This window comes from Coenobita brevimanus, chromosome 71 (assembly GCF_032717465.1).
Source record: "Coenobita brevimanus isolate Jiangsu-jjx chromosome 71, ASM3271746v2, whole genome shotgun sequence".
Taxonomy (NCBI): domain Eukaryota; kingdom Metazoa; phylum Arthropoda; class Malacostraca; order Decapoda; family Coenobitidae; genus Coenobita; species Coenobita brevimanus.
Window position 1 is genome coordinate 30,882,955 of NC_137024.1, and position 26,010 is coordinate 30,908,964.

Consider the following 26,010-nt stretch of genomic DNA (forward strand, 5'->3'; position numbering starts at 1 on the left):
TCCCCCGTCTTCTCCAATTGATATTTGCCCAATCGTTCCTCCACTTCTCTCTTATACTGTGCCTTTTTCTCATCCTCTTGTAACCTTTCCACTCTCCTTGCAACTACTCCTTCCTCTCGTCTTTCCCTTCTTCTATTTCTCCATCTTACTTGGAACCTAATTCTGGCCACCACCAAGTAGTGGTCAGAAAGTCCACTCCCCCAACCTCTATAAGCTCTTGCATCCGTTACACATCTTCGCATCCTTTCATCCACACACATATAATCAATCATTGCCTTCCTTTCATTCAGTTCACCACCCACCCTTCTCATCAATCGCCATGTATACAGTACCTGTGGATCATTTTATGCCTGAAGAGGGTATTGGCTATCACCAACCCCCTCCCAGCACCAATGTCCACTAACGCACTGCCATTCTCATCAATCTCAGCAGGTACACCCCAGTCACCAACTATTCCATCCACCTTCACATTCCCTACTTTACCATTCATATCACCGATCAAAAACACTCTCTCATTCCTTCCAAACTTTTCCATGCACACTTCCACACATGTCCAGAACTCTTCTCTCACTGTGCTAGCACGATTTTGCGTTGGCGCATACACACACACAATCGCCCACATTTGTATTTCAACTTTCAACTTTACTCACACAATCCTTGACCCAAGTGATCCATACTGTCTTATGCTCTTCTTCCATCTTTTACTCACAGCTATACATACTCCTTCCTTTTGCCCCCTCATTCTCACCTACTCCTGCACATATACCCCATCCATACTCCCATTCTCTCACACATTCTCCTCACCATTTTGTTTCAGTTATTCCACATACATCCACTTTCGCACCCTCAAGCACCTGGACAATCTCTCTCTCTTTCACCTCATCATTCGCTCCTCTTACATTCCATGTTGCCGTTACCAAGTCCTTTGTAAGGTCCTGGGTCGTCATCGTTTGGTCAGTCCTTGTCCGAGGCTTCTCATTTACATTTCTATTTACATTCTCTATTTTATTTACATTATTTACATTTCTATTTTATTTACACTGTGTTATGCACTGTCACTTGCAGTAACTTATAAAACTATTTTCCCCTGTTCACTTATATTTACATTCATTGTTTTCACTTGCTGTTTACACATTATTTATATTTCCACATGCAATGTTTTACTCACCAGAAAAATCGTAGTCACTGTCTATCATTTTCATTGAAAAATTAGCCAGTTGATGTTCCACAGCAGTCACTTAGCCCTTTACCCCTTTCCACACGAGGTTTTGTAGGGGGTAGAGGTCACAGGGCCCTCTGCCTGGGGCTAAAAAGCGGCGGAACTGGACAGGCGCGAATCCGACTTGGTTTCACCTTGAAAGACGACAGTAAACTGAATACAGTACGGTGGCCTAGGGGGAGTGCAATGCTGCCAATGTCCGTGTGGTGACAGCTGCTAATATATACGCTATGAAATGATTGGCAGGAAATCTAGACAATACATAATAAATTAGGTAGTTCCAGGTGAATGTAAATATCACTTAGGCTTCTCCCTTCCTTTCTTATATATATTTTTATTACGAGAATAGATTATACGGCATATTTCAAGGGGAAATAAACAAGAAAAATTAGTGAACGAGTGCACGTGAGGTGTTGTCAGGTGATAATTAGCCAATTCCAGGTGTATGACACTATCACTTACCCTATTTCTTTTTTGTGTATATTATTTGGTATAGGAATAGGGCATAGGGCTTATTTCAATGGATGAAATCAGTGGAAAATTCCAGGGAAGATTTACTTAGCGTAGCACAGCCAGGCAGGCGAGAGGAGAGGGTAATGGAGGGGAGGTAGGGGGCAGAGTCAAGAACGGGGAGAATTGGCTAAATTGTCAACAATGGATGGGAGTACAGATGAGATTAGGAGTGCTGACTAGTGTTGGACATTGGCAGTACTGATAGATGATACAAGCCACCACTTGAAAGCCCGGGCAAATTCAAAATAACATCAGAAAAGTGACGCCCCGCGGTATGATCCCTTACTCCCAGGCGTCACGAAAGTGACACCCTGCGGTTAAGGGGTTAAAGATCTGATGCTGGAAAAGCTATCAACAGAATACAGTAATGGGGGGGGGGGGGCAGAATAAAGGGGTCTTTGTGTTGTGTTTGTTTAGTTACTCAATCCTGCAGCTTACAAACAGAGCCTTTATTTGATTATTCTAGGCCTTATCCCTTAGTTTTTGTTTGTTACAATATTATATTTTGCCATTAAATAAGTGGTCTAGGCAGTAAAGGATACAGTTATACTATACAGTTGTATACAGTTATACTATAGTTATGTGTTTTAGATCTTCAGAACCACTGTGTTAGAAGACAAACTTTCAACTACTGTATACACTTCCCCTCCCTTTTTTTTTTTTTTTTTTCCTAGGGTTTCACTTGGAGTGAAGATCATAAGCTTTGTAAAGTGGTTTGAATTCTTAAGAGGCAACTGAAAGTTTTCTTATATCATAATGTCACCAGTACCATAAGCTGGTCAGATGCTATAAATGTTCTGTAACTACCTTGGTAATCTAGCTGTGTGCCCCCACATCTCACATGAGCTGTGTAACTGAGTTTTTTGTTTATAAGTACTACTACATTATGTAAAAGTACTTCAAAATATCCACTATATTTCACAAAAACATAAGTAAGAAACCCTTTAATCTGTAGTGAATGTTGGAAAGTAGCTTCTGTATGTTACATTTCATTGACCACTTCTATTTTATTCCATTTGTCCCCAAGGTAAGATCAAACCAGAAGGAATTGGAGAGGTGCAGGAGTATGTTGATATTTGTGACTTCGCTGTGGGTCTGTCTAGGTCAGTAGGAGGGTCAGTGCTGCCATCCGAGCGCCCTGGCCATGCCTTGATGGAAAACTGGAACCCACTTGGTGTTGTTGGTGTCATCACTGCCTTCAACTTCCCTGTCGCTGTCTATGGCTGGAATAGTGCTGTTGCCATGGTGGGTGGTGGGAGTGAGTGGTGCATGAGTGAACAAGTGGGTGGGTGATGAGGTGAGACTGAATAGGAAATGGATCAAGAAATGGTAGCACCAGCTAGATAAGTTAGCATTAGTGCACTTAGAGTTCCCACTTTCATACTCTAGTTGTAAAAATGCGTGTGGATCTGTAGTTGTGATAAACCTTATAAACAAGTGTTATTAATGAATTTAGGCATGATTTAAATACTGTATTTATAAGCTGGATGAATTGGCCTTTATCGCTTAGCTCATTCTGTATTGCATTTGTCATACTTTTCTCTTTTCAGTCAGGTCTACCTGATTTATAAGTAATTGGTGAATAAATTTTTTCAATATTTTTTTTTTTTAATGCAAAGAAGAAGGAACGACAGGCCAGGAGCCTGTAGATTGTTCCCTCCATGAAAAAAACAAAAACAAGATAACAAGAAGCCAAATTCAAGATCTGTTCATTTTGAGATACCTGGACACTGCGTTTGAAAGACTGGAGATCATTGCCAGTAGGAAATACAGACAGAGGGAGTCAGTTCCAGAGTTGACTTATTGCATACATAAAGGACTGGGAGTAATGGTTAACTCTTGTAAAAGAGAGTTGGACAGAAAAGGGATGAGAGTTTGTTGCTAGACGGGTGCTATGGATCCGCCATAGTGGTGGAGGGATGCAAACAGACAGTTCAGAGGACCTGTGACCATTGAAGCAGCAATAGAAAAGAGATAAAGGTGCAACAGTGCGGCAAAGAGACAGAGGTTGAAGGGAGCCAGTAAGAGGAGAGTTAATGAGACAAAAAGCCTTTGACTCCACCTTGTTGAGAAGAGTTGTATGTGGGGAGCCTTCCCGGACATGAGTGTTGTACTCTACTGAAGGGCAAATAAAACCCATGTATAAAGTCAACAATTGAGCAGAGGTAAAGAAGGCATGGAGTCAGCTTAGCACACCTAATCTCTTTGGAAGCAGATTTTTCAAGAGAGGTAATATGATGTTTCCAAGAAAAATTCTGAGAGAATGAAATCCCAAGTATGTTTAAAGATGATGCAGGATTGAGTTGGACATTGTTAAAAATTAGTGGATACTGTACTTCTGTGGAAGATTTTTTCAGGTTGAAAGGTGTAAGAACTGGGATTTTGATGCATTAAAAAGAACAAGATTACTTTTACTTCAGTCAGAGATATGAGCCAGTCAGACAGTAGGTGTGTCATAACCTCACTCCTTGTTTGTTGAAATAACTGCTGAGATGGACACTACAGGAAATAAAAAGGAAAGGTGAAGGGTGAAGTCATCAGCATATGAGTTGATAGAGTTTCATGTACACCTTCGAAGGTCATTGATGAATAGAAGGAAGAGAGTTGATGATAGGACAGAACCCTGAGGATCATTGTTAATAAGGTTTAAAGCACATCTGGAAGAAGAAAAGTAACTTAGTGACAGGAAAATAAGAGTAAAAGTAGATGATGTATATTCGAATTTCCACTCAATTAACGCCGGCGTGCCACAGGGATCAGTTCTGGCGCCAACCCTATTTCTGGTTCATATTAATGATCTCTTATCTGTCACTCACAATCCCATTCACTCATATGCAGATGACTTAACACTACATAGTTCATTCACACTCAGACATCCATTTACAAAGTCTAATATCTCTACCTCTCAACTCAATACAGCCATCTCCATAAATCAGGATCTATCTACAATCAGTGAATGGGGACAAAACAACCTTGTCTCTTTTAATGCTAGTAAAACTAAATATATACAGTTTACTAATAGACAGATATTTCCAGATTCGTACATTACCTTCAGTGCTACTAATATTCCCATCTCCAAAAGTATTGAAATTCTTGGTGTCTCACTTAACAGTGCCCTCAGCTGGACCTCTCATGTCAGATCACTTGCTAAAACCGCCTCAAAGAAACTTGGATTATTGTACAGAGTCCGTAACTTCTTCGCCGATGAGCAGTTAGCTATAATTTATAAGAGTCATGTGCGCTCTCAGCTTGAATATTGCTCACCCTTGTGGAATGGTTGTGGAGAGGTTGCATTAAGACAACTAGACAAAATTCAGAATAAAGCTGTTAGAATCATTGACAACCCTGCCATTACATATAAACTACCTCCCCTGCAAGTAAGAAGGAATGTTGCCTCCCTTGCATTATTTTACAGATATTTTTTTGGCAAATGCTCAGACGAAGTTGCGTCCATGGTGCCACCTCTCCATGCCTTCCCTTGTGCTACACGGGCATCTGGTAACGCTTATGACTGGAATGTCACTCAACCACATTGCAGAACTTCTGCCTATCAGAATTCTTTCATTCCCCGAACTGCATCTCTCTGGAACTCGCTTCCCCAGAGTTGTTTTCCTCCAAATTTCAACCTACAACTGTTCAAGTCTAATTCTTACAGATATTTTATGAACAGAGGACACCAGTAATCTGGTGTATGGATTTTTTTTTTTTCTCCATTTGTTTTTCCTTCCTCCGTTCTGTTATTTAAAAAAAAAAAAAAAAAAAAAAAATAAAATAAAGCCAATAGAGAATGTGGAAAGTAGATTGATAAGAGGGGGAGGTTTTGTACAGTAATCCCATATTTTTCACTGGTTGAATTTCAAATCTTGCAGCGCAAAGTTTCTGCACATGGCTGCATGGTGACTCGTGCACACTTTGTCATGCTCCCTCCAGTATCGACCTTTCACACAAGTCCCCACTGTGAGCACTTGGCCCAGGGTGTTATCATTTCATATTACATTATCAGTTGTCATCTTATCACATCATCATCATCAAATGCACCATCATTTTATATAACCATCACATTAATAGTCCAAGAAAAGTAAAATTTATTGGCAGTGCATTACTACTTTCGCTTTCCACTAAGTTAGTCAGCTGACCATCCTAGTTTTGAAAGTTTGTTTACCTCCAAACTGCTCAGCTTAGTGTGTTCTGCTACACAACTTGGTTCATGTGCATGTGACTGCTTGCACACACTTTCTTATAGTGAAGCCATGCATGGAATATACCAGTCTCCCTTATCATTTCAAGATCTCTTAAATTTCCTGCAATTTTGTGGTAGGTGGTGGTGACCATCATCCACTCACTTGATGTAGTACTGCCTACTTCTTCCTTAGCTTTTATCATTCTTTTTCTGTGCCTGCCCTCCTCTCTTCCTATTTCTCCCATCTTTCCTGTCACTTCTTATTACGTTTCTTTCCTTTACAGGTGGCTTTGCTGTACATTGAGTGACAAGCCGAATGGTTTCCTGTAAGCCAAGATACCATTTACAACGCTGGGTGGTAACCATATAACCAAACTATACGTGCTCCCTACGTGTCAGCAAGTGGGTTGGTGGAGGGTTAGTGCCCCTCCTCGTAAAACAAATAACTCAGAGGCAAATGGCCACCCCGTACGGGATTATGGCATCTGGCAATAGATAGATAGATAGATAGAATTATATCTTTAATCTCAGAGACCAGGAAGGTTTATCATATCTTGTGACAAAAAAAAGAAAACAGAGACAAATTGATTGCAAAAAAATTATATTTTCCATTGAAGGAGCTGGAGACAAGAGGAATAAGTTTGTTATTCCTTAAAAATGAAAGAGAAGTAAGTAGATGAAAATGAATAGAGCTGAAAGCAGTACAGATGGCGTCATCTTCCTCAGTGTTACAGGGAGGAAGATAGCACCATGTATTTACTTATTTACCTATTTACCTATTTGTAGTATACAGGAATTGAGCGATGCTCGTGTTGTCCTGTCTCCATGTCCACATTTATCAAGTCTACCTTTACACACATGAATGTTTTTCTCATGCACCACCTCTTTGTCTAAGTCGTTCCAAATATTTAAGAATATACCTAATTGTGATATACACGGAATGTACTATGCTCGTGGGTTTCCGTCGCTGTTTCTCAATAAGTCGAATTTAACTTTAAACTCGTTTAAGTTTTTAGACTGGACGATCTCTTTGTCCAGGCTATTCCATAAGTCTATACTTCTGTAAGGAAAGCTATATTTCTTGATATCCTTCAAGCAGCTTGACTTTTTCAATTTCATTCCATGTCCTCTTGTTGCTCTCTTATCCCATACAAACAGATCTTCTTTGTCAATTTTATCTACTCCCACCATGGTCCTGAACACCGCAATCATGTCTCCCCTCTTTCTCCTTTCCTCTAACGAAGGCAAATCCAGTTTTTCCAGCCTCTCTCTGTATGACAGGTCTGTCAGACTGGGGACCATCTTGGTTGCTGTTCTTTGTATTCTCTCAATCTTGTTTATATCTTTCTTTTTGTGTGGGCACCACACTACCGCTGCATATTCTAACCTGGGGCGGATCATGGCCACTGTCAATTTTGTCATCATTTCCTCATCCATATAATGAAATGCTACTCTTATGTTAGTCAAGAGCTTATAAGTCTCTCCAACTATCTTGTTAATGTGCTTTTCTGGTGACAAACTATCTTGGACCAGCACTCCCAAATCTTTCTCTTCTCTCCTTTTTGTGATTAATTCATTACCCAAAAAATAATTCAGTGATGGTCTCCTGGTACTTTTACCCATTTCCAATATTTTACATTTCTTTACATTAAATTTCATTTCCCACGTCCGGCTCCAATTGTGTATCCTATCCAAATCCTCCTGCAGTATTTTACAATCCTCCTCAACCTCTATCTTCCTCAAGATCTTTACATCATCAGCAAACAGACTCGCATAACTGTTCACTCTATCTACCATATCATTTATGTAAATCAGGAACATTACTGGCGCCAACACTGAGCCTTGAGGGACTCCACTTGTTACTTCCCTCCATCCAGACATCTTTTCCTTTATTACTGTCCTCATTTGTCTGTCTCTCAAAAAGTCTCTCATCCATTCCAGAAGTTTCCCCTTTAGTCCTCCTATATATTCTAGTTTCCACATTAGTCTCTTATGAGGTACCTTGTCAAAGGCCTTCTCTAAGTCTAAGTACACACAATCCACCCAACCATCTCTCTCCTGTACCACATCAATCACTCTTGAGTAAAAGCTCAACAAGTCAGAAACACATGACCTTCCACTTCTGAATCCAAACTGACATTCAGCCAAAATATTCATCTCTTCCAGATATTTTATCCATCTGTCTCTCAGGATTCTCTCACACAATTTTGCTACCATGCTGGTTAGAGACACTGGTCTATAATTCAGGGGTTCTTCCCTGTTTCCTCCCTTGTAAATTGGTACCACATTTGCCCTCTTCCATTCTTTTGGCACTTTCCCCTCTTCCAGTGAGCATACAATTAAGCTATGAATTTTATCTGCCAGTTGTTCTCTGCATTCCTTCAGTACCCAATTAGAAATTCCATCAGGTCCTGGGGCTTTCCTTACATCTTGAGTTTCCAGTAATTTATACACTTCCTGCACCTCCACTTTTATATCTTTCATCACCGGAACATTTCTAATCACTCCCTCCCCTTCCACAAGCTCCTTTTCTTTAGTGAAAACTGACTGGAAACGTTTGTTCATTATTTCTGCTTGCATTGCCGCATCCTTAAAGACCTCTCCATCTACTTTCAGCTTGGTGATTCCTTCCTTTTGTTTCAGTTTACCATTGACAAATCTATAAAACAATTTGGGTTCATCCTTGCATTTGTCAATTATACCTTTTTCAAAATTCCTTTCTTCTTCCCTACGTATTCTTGTGTATTCATTTCTTGTTCTTTTATATTCTTCCTTTGTTCTGTCGTTACCTCTCTTTCTCCAATTGTTCCACGCCTTATCTCTCTCTTTTTTGGCTATCATACACCTTCTATTAAACCACTCCTTTTTCCTGTTTTCTTTCCCTCTTACTCTTGGTACAAATTTTTCCACTCCCAAATTATAGAAGTCTAGAAAGATATCCCACTTCCTCTGTATCTCTCTTGTTTCTCTGAATTTTCTCCAATCCGCATTTTCAAAAAAGTTTCTCAAGCCTGTAAAATTTGCTTTGCCAAAGTTGTATCTTCCCTGTCTATGAAGCTCGTCTCTTGGCTCGACGTTTCCTATTAACATCTGGAACTCAATGACCACGTGATCACTTTTTCCCAAAGGACAGAGATATTCCAATGATTCTATTTCATCGGGTTCTTTGATGAACAGTAAATGTGTATGTGTGTTTGTGTAAACATACTGTGAATGGTTCCAGATGGGTGCAATGGGTGCAGGACAACAGAGTTATGCACTGAAGGGCCGCTATTGTAATGCAATTAAGGTGATAGACTGGACCAGCTGTTAACATTTATACTTATATTGTAAACCATATTTGTATATTTTTCTGTTAATGCTTATTTCAGGTAAGCATTGTTAGTGATATTCTGTGTTTATTCATTTGTTTTGGCTGTTGTCACTCCCATTTTCTTTCATTTAATTGCTGTATAAAGAAGTACTGTATACCATATACAGTAAACTCTCAGTTATCTGTTGTAATTCAGCCAAGCCCAACACTTGGTAAAGCAAGAAGCCGGATATCGCATATCCTGTACAACATGCGGCTTTTAGCTGGCTATTGTGAATCTGTCCATCTTATCGCTGTTTTCTATAAACTTACCATGAGTAAAAGATCAAAACTTATCATATAAAAATAATACAGTACAATAATAAAGTACTGTACATAGTGTACTATTTTATGTAGTGTACTCACCAACTGTTGGCATTAATGGAGGATAGAGTTGTACACCATTCAGTACAGTTCTGTACTGTACTGTACAGTACACATAGTCCCATGTGGTCTAGTGGCAAATGTCTCCCCCAGAGATTACTCCAGCTCCACCACCTCAGGCTCAATCTCTGCCAAGGGTGCTTGAGTAGGTCGTGGAGATGGAGTGGCAGAGGGTAGTCGGTTGGCTACCACTTACAAACAGGTTGGGACCCCCTCAACGCCGGATATTGCATTGGACCGCTGGTTCCATCCCATTTTAGTGCCAGATTTTGCATAAAAAATGCTGGATATTGCTTTAATAGTGCCAAGGGCTGTGCGGGATGTTGTGCTGGGCCAGATATTTTGACGATGGATAATTGAGAGTTTAATGTTAAAGTATTTTCATGATATTTCTATTTCTTTCTCATGGTACTGTTGTACGTTAACATTACGTACTCCTGTACCACTCTACTGTGTACTTATTGTACAGGTATAGCCATTTTAGTTTCATTTTGTAAACAAACATAAATTGAAAGTTAATTTATTCTTTGCATGCATTATCATTTCAACTTACAAGCTGTTATTTTATCTTTTGCCTGCCAGTGGCTGCCTCCATGCAGTTACCACTACAGTATTCGGTGAATGAGAATTGTACCCCTGAGTGGTATGTTCCTAATTCATGAAGAGTATTTGCAGTTTTAGCTATTTGCGGTATTTTTGGTAATCTAACCTCTATGAAATATGAGGGAGTACTGTTATTTTCATTGTGATTCTCCACTGCCTGAGCAGGTATGTGGAGATACATTGATTTGGAAGGGAGCCCCAAGCACTCCCCTGGTCTCTGTTGCAACCACCCGCATTGTAGCATCTGTCCTAGAGAAGAATAATCTACCTGGGGCAGTGTCGTCCCTCTGCTGTGGTGGGGCGGATGTAGGCACAGCCTTGGCCAAGGACGAGAGGATCCCACTCGTCTCATTCACTGGTTCCACCAGTGTTGGCAAGAAGGTCAGACTCAAGTTTGTGTAACAACTCATTCCACCAGATGTCTTCTTCACATCATTAAACAGTAGTAACTTTACACTGTGTTAGCCCTGCATACATCTTGCCACAGCAAAATAAGTTTACCTTTCCCATTTTACCATTCATATTTTTTATGATAGTAGTTTTCTGCAATCAGAGCTGCAGCAATACTGATATGATATAATATGTACTGTAGACTTGTATTCGTTGCCGTGGTGTCAATTGTGATAGGATTATTGATAAAAACTTTAGGTGCCGGGTAACATTATATGCATAATACAGTAAGGCCAGGATATAATGCTATATACAGCAAATGCTCACAGAACACGGGAATATTGTACCCTGAAGCTCCTGTTTTATGAGAATTCCGCATTATAGGGCCATATGTTTACATGTTAAATGGTTTCATGGTACCCAAGCCAGCCCCAAGTTCACCTTTTGGGGTGATTTTCAGTTTTTTTTTTCCAGGACATTTATTTACCTAATAAAGACTTTATGACATACAAACACTGGTGGATTCCTCACGTTGAATGGAAGAGGTTTTAGGCTTGCTGGGGGGGGGGGGTGGAGTGGGGTTCCATGGCCAAAAAAAAAAAGCAGAGATCACACAGAGCACTTGTGCAGCCAGAGCAAGGGGAGAGGGTCGGCTCAGCTGGGGCAGGAATGCTCAGTGGACCATAATGACACCCCATGCAGATAGTGATAGCAATACGTCATAGGCTGATGCAATCCTTGCTATGACTATCACATATATACAGTATATATATATATATATATATATATATATATATATGTACATGCAGTCTGTCCTCGTCTAATACAGTTAATTGCTTCCGCACCCATACCATGTTAGAGAAATTTTGTGTTACAGGGACTCTTGAAACCCCCTATTTCCTTCTGCACCCCTGCCGAAAGTCCATTTTTTCCCCCTTTTGGTGCAAAATTTTTTATACCCCCCAATTTCAACCTCCTAGTAATAAAATGGTTTAAAAAATTATAAAAGAGTATTATTACAGTTAAAAGCCACATTTTATTTACCTTATGGAAGGATAAGAGGAGACACACTATGCTGGAGAGGAGGTAGAGGGGAGAAAACTGGTTAAAATCCTTCAAAGTCAGTAGCACTTATAACACTTCTCAGCAGACAAAGTGGGGAGGCAGGCAGGAGCAGGGAGTGTCCTTAGAGGCTGGGTAGTTCAGAAGCAAGAATGCTGAAGCGTGATTGGCTGGGAGGTAGGTGATGCCCGTTGGCAAAGCAACGCTTCAATGAATCATCTCATCACCGCCTCCCTGGTTCAAAAAACCGTGTTATCTTCATCAGTGGCTGTGTTAGCAGCTATATTGCTTCTGGAAAATTGTACCGTGTTAGACCGTTTTTGTTTGGGAAAACTGTGTTAGACGAGGATAGACTGTATATATATATTCTTGTGAGAGAGAGAGAGAGAGAGAGTGCGCAAAGCAGTGTGTCATGTAGTGCCTCAGTGTGTCATGTAGTGAGCAGAACAACTGAGTCATGCCACACCTAAGCCTCTAGTAAGCATATATGTGTTTGCCATGGTAGTAAATTATAAAATAATACTTCCTGTTGATTTTCCAGATGTATCAGAAAATATTGAAAGTATTTTGGTCCTCATATATATATATATATATATATATATATATATATATACACACTGTTTACTTATGAGTGGGTTAGAGCTCTCCCTCTGACCGAAGGGTCGGAGGATCGAGTCCACCCAAGGGTCATTGGTAGACATCATGAAGGGCGTCCGGTCATAAAATGTTACACGCTCCAATCCAAAAGTCCTCTACCCAGGGGCAACGCCTTAGCCCTTCGGGGATACCAGGCATAAAACCAAAAAAAAAAAATACTTATGAGGACCAAAATACTTTTAATATTTTCTGATACATCTGGAAAATCAAGAGGAAGTATTATTTTATAATTTACTACTGTACCATGGCAAACACATACATGCTTACTAGAGGCTTAGATGTGGCATGACTCAGTTGTTCTGCTCACTACATGCCAACATTGAGGCACTACATGACACACTGCTTTCCATGTGCAGTCTCTGTCTGTCTGTCTGTCTGTCTGTCTGTCTCTGTCTGTCTGTCTGTCTGTCTGTCTGTCTGTCTCTCTCTCTCTCTCTCTCTCTCTCTCTCTCTCTCTCTCTCTCTGTCACAAGACATATAAGCATCCAAGTACTGCATCTTCTTACATACATACATATATCATCTAATCCTGTGTTGCCCCCTGAGGAACGTAGAAGCCTGGGGCTTGGCAAGTTGGTCCTGACATTTAAGATGGGAGTGACCAGCCTCACACATACCTGAGTGCCATTACATGAACAATTAATCCCAACCACCCCTCCAATATAATCCTACACAGGCTCAGTTCAGTTGGAGTGCCTTAATTACCCACTAAACCACTAGGCGTCATAGTTTGGTTATGTGGTTACCACCCAGCGTAGTAAATGGTTTCCTGGTGTACAGGAAAACATGTGGCATGTCATTCAGTGTAGTCACCCACAGACAGAAGGAAAGGGAAAGGAAAAAGGAAAGAAGGACAGAAGAGGAAGGAAGGAATGAGGAGAGGGCAGTCATCAGAGAGCAGCACTACATTGAGTGAGTGGATGGTGTATCCCCACCTGCCACATCTTTAAGTGGAAGAAAAAAAAAAAAAATGGTATACTTCAAGGAGATGTGGGACCAGGACCACCCTTTATCTTTGAACTGAGTCAGAGACTGAAGCTTTGTGAAGGCATGCAGAGGTGCATTTTCGGGTATGAAGAGGATCCGTTAATAAATAATAAAAACACAATTTACATTAGGGATAGTTGGACTGGACCTCTCACACTGGATTATGATGGCATCACAGTTTTATACAAGGTGAAACTAGCAGGTTAGGGTTAGGTAAGGTTAGATTAGGGTAAATTAAGTTAGGTTGGGATAAGTTTGGTTAGTTTAGTATAAAATTGGGTAGATTAGATTAGGATAAATTAGATAAGGTTAGGTTTGGATGAATTAGGTTAGATTTTTTAAAAATTAGGTTAGGTTAGGATAAATTAGTTTAGGTATGGGTAGGCTAGAGTAAATTATGTTAGCTCTGGATACATTAGAATAAACGAGGCCTGATTAAGCTTGGATAATTCGGGTTGGGGTTGGATTAACTAGCACCGATGAGGGTAAATTAATGCCAAAATGATATTATTGGTGGCACTTATCAGTCCGCAGCTGAAAAGATGACATCCATCTGTCCAGCACTGTTGTCTGAAATGGAAAGAAGAGTAATAAACAGTGACAGAATGGATAAGGGAAATGGAGAGGGAGGAGGACAGTCTTAGATATAGAATGAGACAAAGGAAGAAGTAGGGAGCACTACATTAAACGAGTGGATGATGGGTGCCCACACCTACCACCACTGTTTGGTTAGTAAAAGTGCTGTTCTTTTATCAGAAAGTAAACTCATTCAGATGACTTTGTTAACTTTTATTACTTCACACAGAACCTAATTCTACTTTCTCTAGCCTCATGCAGAACCTAACCAGACTGTCTCCTTTGAATTACATGTAATTATATAACACAAAATTATGTTTCACAAACATTCTTGGAACCTATCTCACATAATATCTTGATCTTACTGTAGTTAAGATGGCAATACTGTAGTTATTATTGTTATTATTTTTATTTATTTATTTTTTTCTCTAGCATCAGTCATCATATCCTTCAGTTTTACCTGATTTTCCCAAATTATTCCCTTCCGCAGGTTGCACTTATGGTGCAAGAGAGGTTTGGACGCCACCTGTTGGAGCTTGGAGGAAACAATGCCATCATCGTGGACTCTGATGCTGACCCTGAGATGGTGGTGCGTGCAGCTCTATTTGCTTGTGTGGGGACAGCTGGCCAGCGCTGCACCACCACACGTCGCCTCATTGTCCATGACTCAGTAAGTTTCATTTCTAACAGTGCCATCAATTCTTTAACCCCTTGACTGTGGTTAGGAAAAGAAAAGTGGGAGGAGAGAAGAGGAATGTGACTGAAAGGAAAGATGTGTAATTAGAAGGAGAAAAGTGTGACTGGATAATTGAGAGGCCTGGTTCGAGGAAATGGTAAATGAATTGGGGAGGGAAAGTGTTTCATGACTGGGGAAACAATGTCATCATATTGGACTCATATGCTGATCCTGATATAATAGTGTATGTAGCCCTGTGCAACAGTGTGGGGATGGCTGGCCACCACTGCACCGCCATAAGTCATCTTATTATCGACAATGCTGTGAGTGTCATGTAGTAGCAAGGAGAGATGTGTGGTGGGAAGAGAAGAGGGGTGTGACTTGAAGAAGGGAGGTGTGGTCTGAAGAGAAAAAGGAGTTTGGTTGGGAGAAGAGGTTTGTATGACTGGGAGGAGAAATGGAGTGTGTGACCTGGAGCAGAAGAGCAGTGTGATTGGTAGAAGTGATCTGTACCTTGGGGGACAGAAGAGATGTAGTTACTCAGGAGTTCTAAACAGTGGATCCATATGGTTAGCTATTTTGTTTGTGTATTAGAGGTGCATGAAGGTTAAGGAACTGACAAGGGATTTAGCTGGTTAGAATAATTTGTTATGAAGGAGTGGACGACAAGGATGGGGCACTCTTGTTTTTACCCCGTGATGTGATAGTCGTCAGATTTATTCCAGCTGATGGGTAATGTGAAGCACATTAGTGTGGGTGGTTATGCCTGGAGCTTGAATGGTAGGTGAATGAGATTGTGGCCCAGTTAATTGGGCATGCTGTTGATATTGTATTTCTACTTTTATCAGGGTTTTTCCTTACTCTCTACACCATCTCACATCATCCTAAAATCAGAAAAAAAGGTCAGAATGATGATGACAGTGATGATGATGATTTAGAGTGAACAGTTTTCATGCAGTTGATGTGACAGTAAGTTGGTATGATGGGGTTAGGCTTGCACTTTCGTTTGAGTTCCACTGTGCTCCATATTAGTCTCAATTTCTCTCCCTGCATTGTCATTCTTCTCTCTTTCTTATCTTGTTTTCACCATTCCCTTTCTTCTTAACTCTCCGTAGTCTAACTCTGCTCTTCCCAAGGCATAATTTACTCTTCTTCACCTTATTTTTCATACATCCCTCCTTCTTCGTTCATTTATCTCAGTATGACACTGAAGAATTTTATATGGGTTAACATTGGGTTGCACAGAAATACACTGGATTAATAAACTAAAATGTTTGGGATGTATGAATTATCTGAGCCTTTGAACTTTTGTTGAGTATACAAAGGAAAATTCTGAATACTTGTACAGGCAGTTCTCACTTAATACAGGTATGTAAGATGTTTAAAAGGAAGAATGGTACATTCAGTTAAATAATTTTTAGTAATCAAATATTGCTGGTTCATGACTAAGGGATTATTAACATAAAAACAGTACTTTTAAATTCAGAACAATTCTACGATGATTCATGAGCATCTATAAAGTACAAATTAGTGAGTTAAGTGATAAACAATTAAATGGTGGTGGTAGGTGGCAGTGACCATCATCCGCTCACATGATGTAGTGCTTCTTAGTTTTCCTTCACCTTTATCATGTTGTTTCTATGTCGTCCCTCCACTTTTTCTGTTTATCCCATCCTCCCTTTCACTTCTTATTACTCTTCTTTCCACTTCAGGTGGCAGTACACTGAGTGACAATCCTAATTGTTTCCTGTAACCCAGGAAATCATTTGCAACACTGGGCTGTAACCATATAACCAATTAACAGGGTGATGTGGAACTTACTGTGGTACCCCTGTTAACTGGGTGGAGAGAGAGATGTACTGTTCATCCAGGAACGAAGCATCCATGCACTTTCCCTCACTGCACTGTGGCGAGATGTTGTGTGCCACAAAGGAGCATCAGTTTGGTGTTTGGGATGGCCAAACAGGAGTGGTTGCTTGCAAGACCATTCACATGGGGGGGGGGATTAACCCCTCCATTTAGAAAGAATAAAAAATTTGAATGAAAATAATAATAGTAATGCAACTTATTAAATTAAATCCTGTTAAGAATGTTACAAGATAGAAAAATAATAGGAAAATCGGGTTAAAAAGTTTTACAAAGTATAAGAAAGAACAAATTAAGAAGTTTTGCAAAGGTCCTAGAATGTTTTGTTTGTGAAGAAAATAAATGGAAGGTCGTGGTAGGCTATTGAAAAAAAATTGTAGTTCGTAGAATGTAGTGGAAGTTTCTAGAATGTTTTATAAGGGTATATAAACGGTAAGTCTGTGCAAAGTGAGTTAGTTTAGGGTCAGAAATCAGTGAGTGAAAAATTGTTTTCTCTTGTTTTTCCTGTGTTTTTTGGTGAAAGATATCAAGGGGAGGTGGTGGCTCAATTGGTGGAGAGGTGGCATCCAGTCCTACCGGACCCAGGTTCAAATCCCCACTGGGGTAGGAAACAGTTTAAGGATTTGAATTTCATAAAATCAGACTTTACTGATCTACCAGAAGTCCCGCTGACATGTTGTAAAAATACCCCCGCTAATACCAATACACCAGTCCTGTATGAGACAGCCATAGCATGTAATCAGTATGGACGGTGGGTGTTAGCACTGGTGGTGCCACGTAGAGATGAATGGTATGTAGGAAGACTACTGGGCCTTGGGAGCAGGCTGTGAAGCCAAAGCCCAGAGTCAGACACTTAAAAAAAAAAAAAAAAGGTAAACAACCGAATTCTTTGTTTCACTTCCAAGGTTCTGTAGAGTTCATCCATCAATCATCCAATCCTGCATTGCCCCATGAGGAGCGTAGGAGCCCAGGGTTAGGCAAGTTGGTCATGACATTGAAGATGACAGTGACCAGCCACACTCATCCCTGAATGGCATTACATGAACAATAAAACCCCAGCCACCCCTTGGATATAAACCTTCACCGTCTCAATCCGGTTGGAGTGCAATATTCAGTATGTAAATAACCCTCTTGTACCATTTTATTACATTAGTGAGTTACAGTACCTGAGTTTGTCATATTGTGTTGTTAGTTTAGTGGGTAATTAAGGCTCTGCAATCTGATTGAGCCCATGCAGGTTTACATCCAAGGGTTGGTTGGAGTTTATTGCTCATGTAATGCCACTCAGGGATGAGTAAGGCTGGTCAGTCTCATCTTAAATGCCAAGACCAACTTGCCTAGCCCTGTGCTGCTATGCACCTCACGAGGCAAGACAGGATTAGATGATGAATGAATGATTGAAATAAAGCAAATAAACTGTTTATATATATATATATATATATATATATATATATATATACAGTGTATGTATATGTATGTAAATATATCATCTCTCTCATCTCATCAGCCATTTGAGTGTCCACTGCAGGACCGGCCTATCCTGACCGAAGGGGGGACAATACAGCCAGTGTCTCTCAACCAAGTGGCTTAGGCTGTCTGGTTGAGATTGTATGTAGGGTGAGAAGTGCTTGTAAGTGTACTGTAGTGTTGGAGTGGCTTTGGATGTGTGTGTAGTCTGTGAACCAAGTGTAATCAGCCTGCGGAAGCCGACTGGGTGCAAGCATACTTTATAGTATGCGACACTGGTTCAACCACAGCACCACTGATGTCCGCCAATGCAGTACATGACCAGAAGAATGCTCCCAAAGTTTATTACCCTGGCGAGGCGCGAACCCTCATTATTCAGTGTACGAAAATGCACACTTTACCACTGTACCACAGAGGCTCTCTCTCTCTCTCTCTCTCTATTTCAAAACCTCCCCTTTTAAAAATCCCACACACAGCCCTGGTTGCTTGCCTACAGTTGATGGATCTGCTTAGCCAGACAGACCTGGGTTATTCAACGGCAACAACAGTTTAATTGTGAAACAGTTTTATGTGACATAACTGTAAAGGACTTTTGGACAGCACAGTTTAATTGTTTGAGAATTCTGATTTGTAAAATTGAGATAAGGTATTGATGATGGTGATGATGGTTGATAGTATCTTTGTAAAAGGGAATAAGGGAGGGATGATTATGATGATTATAAGGAAAATCCTAAAATACTGTACCATGATTTTTGCAGCTCTATGACACCATTGTTGGTCGACTGGTGAAGGCATATGGAAGCTTCATGCCACGTGTGGGTGATCCACTGGATGACGGTGTACTGTATGGCCCCATGCACTCACAACAGGGGGTTGATGGATACCTGGCCACACTCAAGGAGGTTACGCAACTTGGAGGTATGGCATGCAGGCTCACTGTTTGTTTTATACCTGTGTCACAAGACACAAGGCTGAGAGAGCATTGCAAACTTGTCTTTGTGTTTTTCTTGGCAAAACTTTAAATTAAACTTTCTCAGTACTGAAACTGTTACTGCTACCACACCTGTTTTCACAGGCTATACTTTCATGTTCCCTCCCCAACTCCACAATGTTCCAGTTCATCCAGTCCATTTTTGTTCCCAGCACTCATTTCCATACCCCCATACTTTCACTCGTGGAAAGTATTTTAAACTTGGCAGTACTCAAACCACTAATACTGCAACACCCATTTTCCTTTGCAACACTTTCCTGCTCAACCTCATCATATACTGTCATTCCAGCCCATGCTACATTTCATTATGTCTGTGATGGTTTTATGGCATGATGTGGGCCATGCAGTCAGTGAATATACTTATTTATGTGTCTGTTTATCTGTTTTATCTATATCTGCCCATTCATATCCACATACCTGTCTGCAGTATATATACACAAGCGGTTTATGTCTGCCTGTATCTGTCTGTCTCACTGTATCTATCTGTTTATCTGTTTACCTGCTTTCAATCAATTTCCTTGTATGTATTTACCTATTTGGAAATGGGGAGGGTCACCTTCCCATGGTGGTGCTGACCCACAGGAAAAATTAGTTCAACCCAGACTGGGAGAACAGCCTTGGTGTACAAACCTCAACTCTCCCCACTCCCTAAAAGGATGATGATGGGCAGCAGTATTAGCGCAAAGCTATACTTTTGGAGACACACTCCTTCAGTTTACCCTCTTGGAAGGCCTGCAGCTACTCTGGTCTGCCAGACCTTGATACTCCAATACACTGTATAAAAGTTTTAAAGTATAATCTGTTTCAATACAGTTAAAAAGGAAATGAGGTTGCAGCAGCATCCGTCTATCTGAGCCCTGATCCTGTGTGGTACGGTCTTGACAAATGATTCTGCAGGTGTTTCTTGCACTATGGTAGTCAGTAACAACCCCTCATCCCACAGCACAGCACTACCCTTTCTCTCATATCCCTCCACCTGATCTCTCTACATGTCCTTGGGTACCCTCTCCTGCCAACTACCTCATATCAGTATGCTCTTCTAGTGATATTCTCACTTTCCATTCACTCTGGATATGGTTTTTAATTATTATTTTCCATTTTATTTTACATTATACATGCAGCATGCCTTGTTGAATGATGGCTATGTATGCTTGCATCTCATTTCCAGAAGGTGGCTGAAGGTTTTCACTAATGTAACTCCTGTCTGGAGAGAGAGAGAGAGAGAGAGAGAGAGAGAGAGAAAGAGAGAGAGAGAGAGAGAGAGAGAGAGAGAGAGAGAGACAGAGACAGAGACAGACAGACAGACAGACAGACAGGCACGCACACACACACACACACACACACACACACACACACACACACACACACACACACACACACACACACACACACACACACACACACATTCCAGCTACAAGAAACCATTTGTTGTGATGAAGTTAGAAATAGTCATTATTAACCTCTGCACAGCCTATTTTCTCTAAAATCATGTCAGGTTAGCAAGAATATAATAAAAAATGTCATGGGATTGAATGGGTGTAGGGTAGTTACCTAGCCATGTGGACCATTGTAGCCTACCCTTGAACACCAACACCTCTCTGTTTGCAGTATACGACAGAGGACTGTATTCTCATCAGTTAATCTGTACAGTTAGGTGATTTTTTTTTTTTTTTCCTAAGGTCATGTGTATCACCTCTAGGTGTTTTTACTCAAGGGAGACTTTTTAAACTGGCAGTGTTTGATATTGCCTTCATTAATCCCTTCGCTATGAAAAGTCTTTCCTAACCTCTGTTAAATTGTGTAAAGATATCAAGAGTTTGCCAAGTGAAAAAATATATCACCAGATTGATGAGGTTAAGAAAGCTTCCTACTACAGTACCTTTTCTCAGTTACTTCTGCAAATGGCTTGGTAATGATCTTTTGTTGTGTGTGTGTGTTATTAATTTAGTGTCTGTCCTTAACAAGACAAATAGCAGTCAAGAGAATAATAAAGCATAACAAACAAAATGTATTACAAAGGAAAAGGTGCTAGACTGCCCACTTTGGTGATGAGAATACAACTCAGAGTGTAACTGTGACTGTACTGTTTTACACATTTAACATACTAGTAGTATGTAATGTGTTGGTCCTGAAGACAATAGTGTCTACTTGTTCTTTGTCACTGTGACCTTCAGCCCTTCAGTCAGATGATGTATTCTTCAGTATAGTTTTGCGACTTCCTGACAGTTTTATTCAGCTTTGGAGAGAGTTTTCTGAAGTGTTAGATTTAGCCCTCATTTACCCCTTGCAACAAGAGATCTACCCAGAGCTGAGGAAAATCATTTGGAGGTAGCAAGAAGGGATTAATTCCTTAAATCAAGGAGGTAAAAATCTTAACATCCCATCCCATATTACTGCTTTTGAGGTGTAGAGCTCCAAGGTAAGGCTAATATGGTTCAGTACAGTTAAGAATAGATGGCTAGCTTGTTTCCCTTTGTATCATTTTTATCATTTATAAAGGCACTAACATGTTGGGATCCATCAGCCTAGGTCACCTGATGGCATCTTTTCACTTTGTTCAGTCTTTTACAACCACCCTATTCAGTCCCTTATCCCTGAGGTCACACTCAGCAACCTCATCCCAGGTTTTTTTTTTTTTTTTGGTCTGCTTCTTATACCCTTACCTTTGACATTCACACCTCTCACCTTCTGCACCTAACTGTTATCTTCCATCCTCTCAGCATCCCCAAGCCATCTCATTCTACTCCTCCTTATTACAACACCAACACATTCAAGTCCCATCCTTCCTCTCAACTCTTCAATTGCAATCTGACCCCTCCCAGACCTCACATTCAAGGATGCACCACACATCCATCTAATCATTGTCCTTCTGTACATTTGAGCTGACGAATATCCTCTTCCTATTCTGGCCAGGCCTCACTACTGTACAGCATTACACTCCCATCACATGCTGCTTTCCAGGCTCCCTTGTGGTGGGAGAGCCCTCTCAGTGTCAAGAGAAGCAACAGCTTCCTGAACTTCCTCTAACCACTCCTTACCTTAGCCACAGAACTAGGCACAGCTCTACTTCCAGCATATAACATATCCCCCAAATAACAAAATTCCTCAACACACTCAAGAGATTCCAGCATGATCAATCCTTTCATGCCTCTCAATCTCCACATGCTCACCCCGACACACCATACACAGGAAATCAGCATTATTTTGTAACCTACTTCTAATACCACAACATCTATCCTGCACCCACTTGTCACGATACTGCATAAAATGGAGTTACTTCCCACATCTATGTGGCAAACTGCACATGGCAACACTCCCTCTGCTTTGATGATACCACCACCAGCTCTAAATACCATCACTTTTGTTTTATTCACATTTCTTCTCAGTCTATTGTGCCCCATTTCATCTCCTCACATCCTAAATCTTTCTGCCACCTCACTTATTCTCTACAATCAGCACCAAATCATCAGCATACAACATCTTCCATGGGAGTCCATTTCTGAAGTCAAGCAAGAGGGTTTTGAGCACTGTAACAAATAATAAGGGGCTCAAGAATAAGCTCATCACTCAAACCTCCATTTGCTTTCACCTGGTTGTGAGCACCCATGTATCCCATGTATATAGCCATTACCACTCTGACCTGGCACACCTCAGTCACAGTCTTTCTCATCAATTGCCCACTTCAGCACTTCCCTAGGGACTTTGTCAAAGACCTTCAAATCATCAAAAACAAAGAACAGCTCCCTCTTCTTTCCAGTGTATTTTTCCTGAAGCTGTCAGACAATGAATAGGGCATCAGTGGTCCCTTTGCCTGTCATAAACTCAGACTACATCTCATCACTGTTCACACTTTCCCATATCATACCTTCCAGGACTCTCCATTACCCCTCATTATTTGGTTCAAAAGTTTGATGCCTCTATAATTTCCTCATTCAAGGCTATCACTCTACTTCTCGTTAAACACATTTACAATCACACTTTTCAGCCAGTCATGTGAAACAACACTAAACCCACTCATATATCTTCTGAGACCTTCAACATTTCATTAGTCAACGCAGACTCACTTGCTACCTTCCCTAATTGTTTCCTGCCTATTGCCCTGTTCACAGTAGCAGCATTAATCAAAGGCCAGCATCCAAACACTGGATCCCTTGACTTCATATCTTCCCTGTTCCAGTCAGATTCCTCATTCAGCAACTGGTTATAATGTTTTATAAGGCTCTTGCCAAGCATCTTTAATATCCTTACTGTCCACCACTACCCTATCTTTATCATTCTTCACACACTGCTCACCCATGATATCCTTGTTTTCTCTCTTCATCTGGTTTGCCACCTTAAATACCACATTCTTCCTTTTGGCAGTATTTAGGCTATCCAGTCAAAGTCTCCGAGACTCAGATTTTGCCCTATATACCTCAGTTCTGGCCTTAGGCTTGGCAGCTAAGTATTCCCCTCTGTTAGCACCCCTTTTCCATTCCTGGAAAAGTCTTTTCTCTCTTTCTCTGTGGCATCTACACTCTCATCCCACCACCATGTTACCTTTTATCAGAGGGTCCCTTGTCCATCCACATACTGAATCAGTAACTGGAGATTGTACTTGAGAGCTCTGTACTACTCATTAACACATCTGTATTCAGCACCCTGTTTGGCCACCACTCTACTCATCTTGTTTTAGAAGACACCTCCCTTACTGCTTGGTTTTTCATCTTCCATGTTTTCGTCTTGGATGCATAGGTCCATTCCTTCACCACTTGCTCCTTTAGTACTATGTCACATATCAGTAATTAGTGTAGCCGCACACGGTCTTTGTTCCCTGTAACTTTAACATCCTTCACTAACCTCTCATCCTTCTTGACCATGAAATAGTCAGTCTGGCTACTGTTACCCCATGGCTCATAATTATGTAATCAGCCAACTCTCTCATTTCGTAAAAAGCTTGTTGCACTTCATGTTCGTTGCCTTCCCAGACATGAGGATCTTTTCCCCCATCTTTATTCCTCGCACCAGATGTCCATCCTTTAAGCACGCCTTTATATCCTGGAGCTGCTGCACTCACATAACCACTTGATTTTAAATATCCTCACCCAAAACAACGATTTCTGTACCCCTGATACCACTAACCACACGTATCACCACCCAGAATTTATCTTTTTCTTCACCATCCAGGCCACCCTGTGGAGCATATACCAGTATAATTATAATCATTATTTTACCAAACAATATACTGTATTCAGTTATAATCCATTCATTTCTTCTCATCACATTTATGACACATTCGACCCATTTCTCCTGACCAATACACCCACACCACCACATCCATCCACACTTCCCTTCCAAACGATCTTATATCTACAGTCCTTCCCAACAGACATCAGAGCTGACTCTCCCCTGAGCCTAACTTCCCATAAGCAGCAGACATCTGCTTGCCTCCTTCCCAGTCTCCACTACTTCCCCCTCCCCCCTCTTCCCATCAAACTACCCACATTTCAAGATGCAGGTGACATATAATAAAAAAAACTCACATTACAATTTCATCACATAACACCAGTGCAGACATTCCCTGTTATAAGTCAACAGTGTGTCCATAGCTGACACTGAAAATTAGGGGAACAGGTTGATCAGCTGTATAGGTAGCAATGTAACTTTAGTGTACAGTTTTACTTTGCCCTGGATGATTTAAAAACAAACAAACACAACTTCCAATACATCTGGTAGTGTTGTTGTTGAGTAACTGCAGTCCATCTGGCTGAACAGATCCATCAACCTCAGGCAAGCAGTCACCCTTATGGGGCTGTTCCATGCAGTGAGCTGATATTCCCTTGTGGCTGACAGTCCCTTGCCATAGCAAGGCATGGGGAAGAGATTGGAGGTTTGCTTCCTGAATGGACACCACATTTGGATCTTTCCACCCAGTTAGCTGGGTCACCATAGTAGTTTCCACGTCACCCGATTATTTGGTTATATGGTTAACATCCGGTGTTGTAAGCGGTTTCCCAGGGTACAGGAAGCAATTAGGCTTGCCAGTAAGTGTAGAGCAACATTAAATGGAAAGAAAAGTAATAAAAGACTAAAGGAAAGATGGTAGAAATAGGAACAGAGGAAGGTAGACACAAAAAAATGATTAAGGTGAAGGGATAAGTAGGTAGCACCACATCAAGTGAGTGGATGATGGTTGCCACAGCCGACTGCAACTTCTGGTACTCTCTGGGGTAACTGGCATGTTAATTTTATAGGTACTGTAGTAATTGAGCCTAATAGGCAGTTTTTCAGTAATCTATTGTAAGTTGATAGCAGAAAGTAAAAAAAGAGGCAGTCCTACCTTACAAGGTGTTGGGACATACGGCTAGGCTGCTATAGTCCGGTACATTTAAGTGTAAAAGACCAGATTAATCCCCTGGTGACATTACATGACTGAAAATATGTCACCATGGGAACAGAACGAATGCATGGCCATCACACCTGGGGTGTTCTACCTTCAGTACTCCAGACAAAATTTACTTATAACAAAAGCTCACCATGTTACTGTCTCCTTACCCGCAGGCAAGATCGAATTTGGTGGAAAGGTTATGGATCGTGAAGGTTTTTATGTTGAGCCGACCATCGTGACTGGTGTGCCCCATGACTCCCCTGTTGTGCACCGAGAGACATTTGCACCCATTGTGTACATCCTTCGTTGCTCTTCTGTTGACGAGGCTATTAAATGGAACAACGAAGTCAAGCAGGGTCTGTCCTCATCACTCTTCACACAGAACCTCGCAAATGTGTTCAAGGTTAGTTGAGAGGTTTTGAATCTTGTGTTTGTTGGATTTAGTTATGAGAGGTTCATCTTTTTTAGTTTCACCACGATTGACATTAATTGTGCTAAGGGCTGTTCTCAACCTTTTCATTAAGCAGTGCGAAGTGGTGACATCTTTTATACCTTATGAGATTTTACTTGACTTAGGAGAGTCCCCTAGATGTGGAGGAGGGTAACAAAAGCTGTATCAAATCTTTGCTTTTCAGTGTCTCTTCCAAGCTGACTAAAATTTTTATACATAGCAAGACTACAATAAAAGAATCACCATAGAGCAGTACTTGCTTCATTATT

The 26,010-nt window shown here is 40.8% G+C and overlaps 1 protein-coding gene across 2 annotated transcripts in view; it reads left to right on the plus strand.

Annotated features, from left to right (window-relative positions):
• Positions 1-26,010, plus strand: part of Aldh7A1 (aldehyde dehydrogenase 7 family member A1) — a 45,301-nt gene that overhangs the window by 15,694 nt on the left and 3,597 nt on the right. For both annotated transcript variants that reach the window (XM_080277982.1, XM_080277983.1), the window contains exons 3-7: positions 2,760-2,977; positions 10,417-10,632; positions 14,414-14,593; positions 18,691-18,850; positions 25,464-25,693. In XM_080277982.1, coding sequence (XP_080134108.1) covers positions 2,760-2,977; positions 10,417-10,632; positions 14,414-14,593; positions 18,691-18,850; positions 25,464-25,693 — 1,004 coding nt within the window. The remainder of the gene's footprint in view (positions 1-2,759; positions 2,978-10,416; positions 10,633-14,413; positions 14,594-18,690; positions 18,851-25,463; positions 25,694-26,010) is intronic.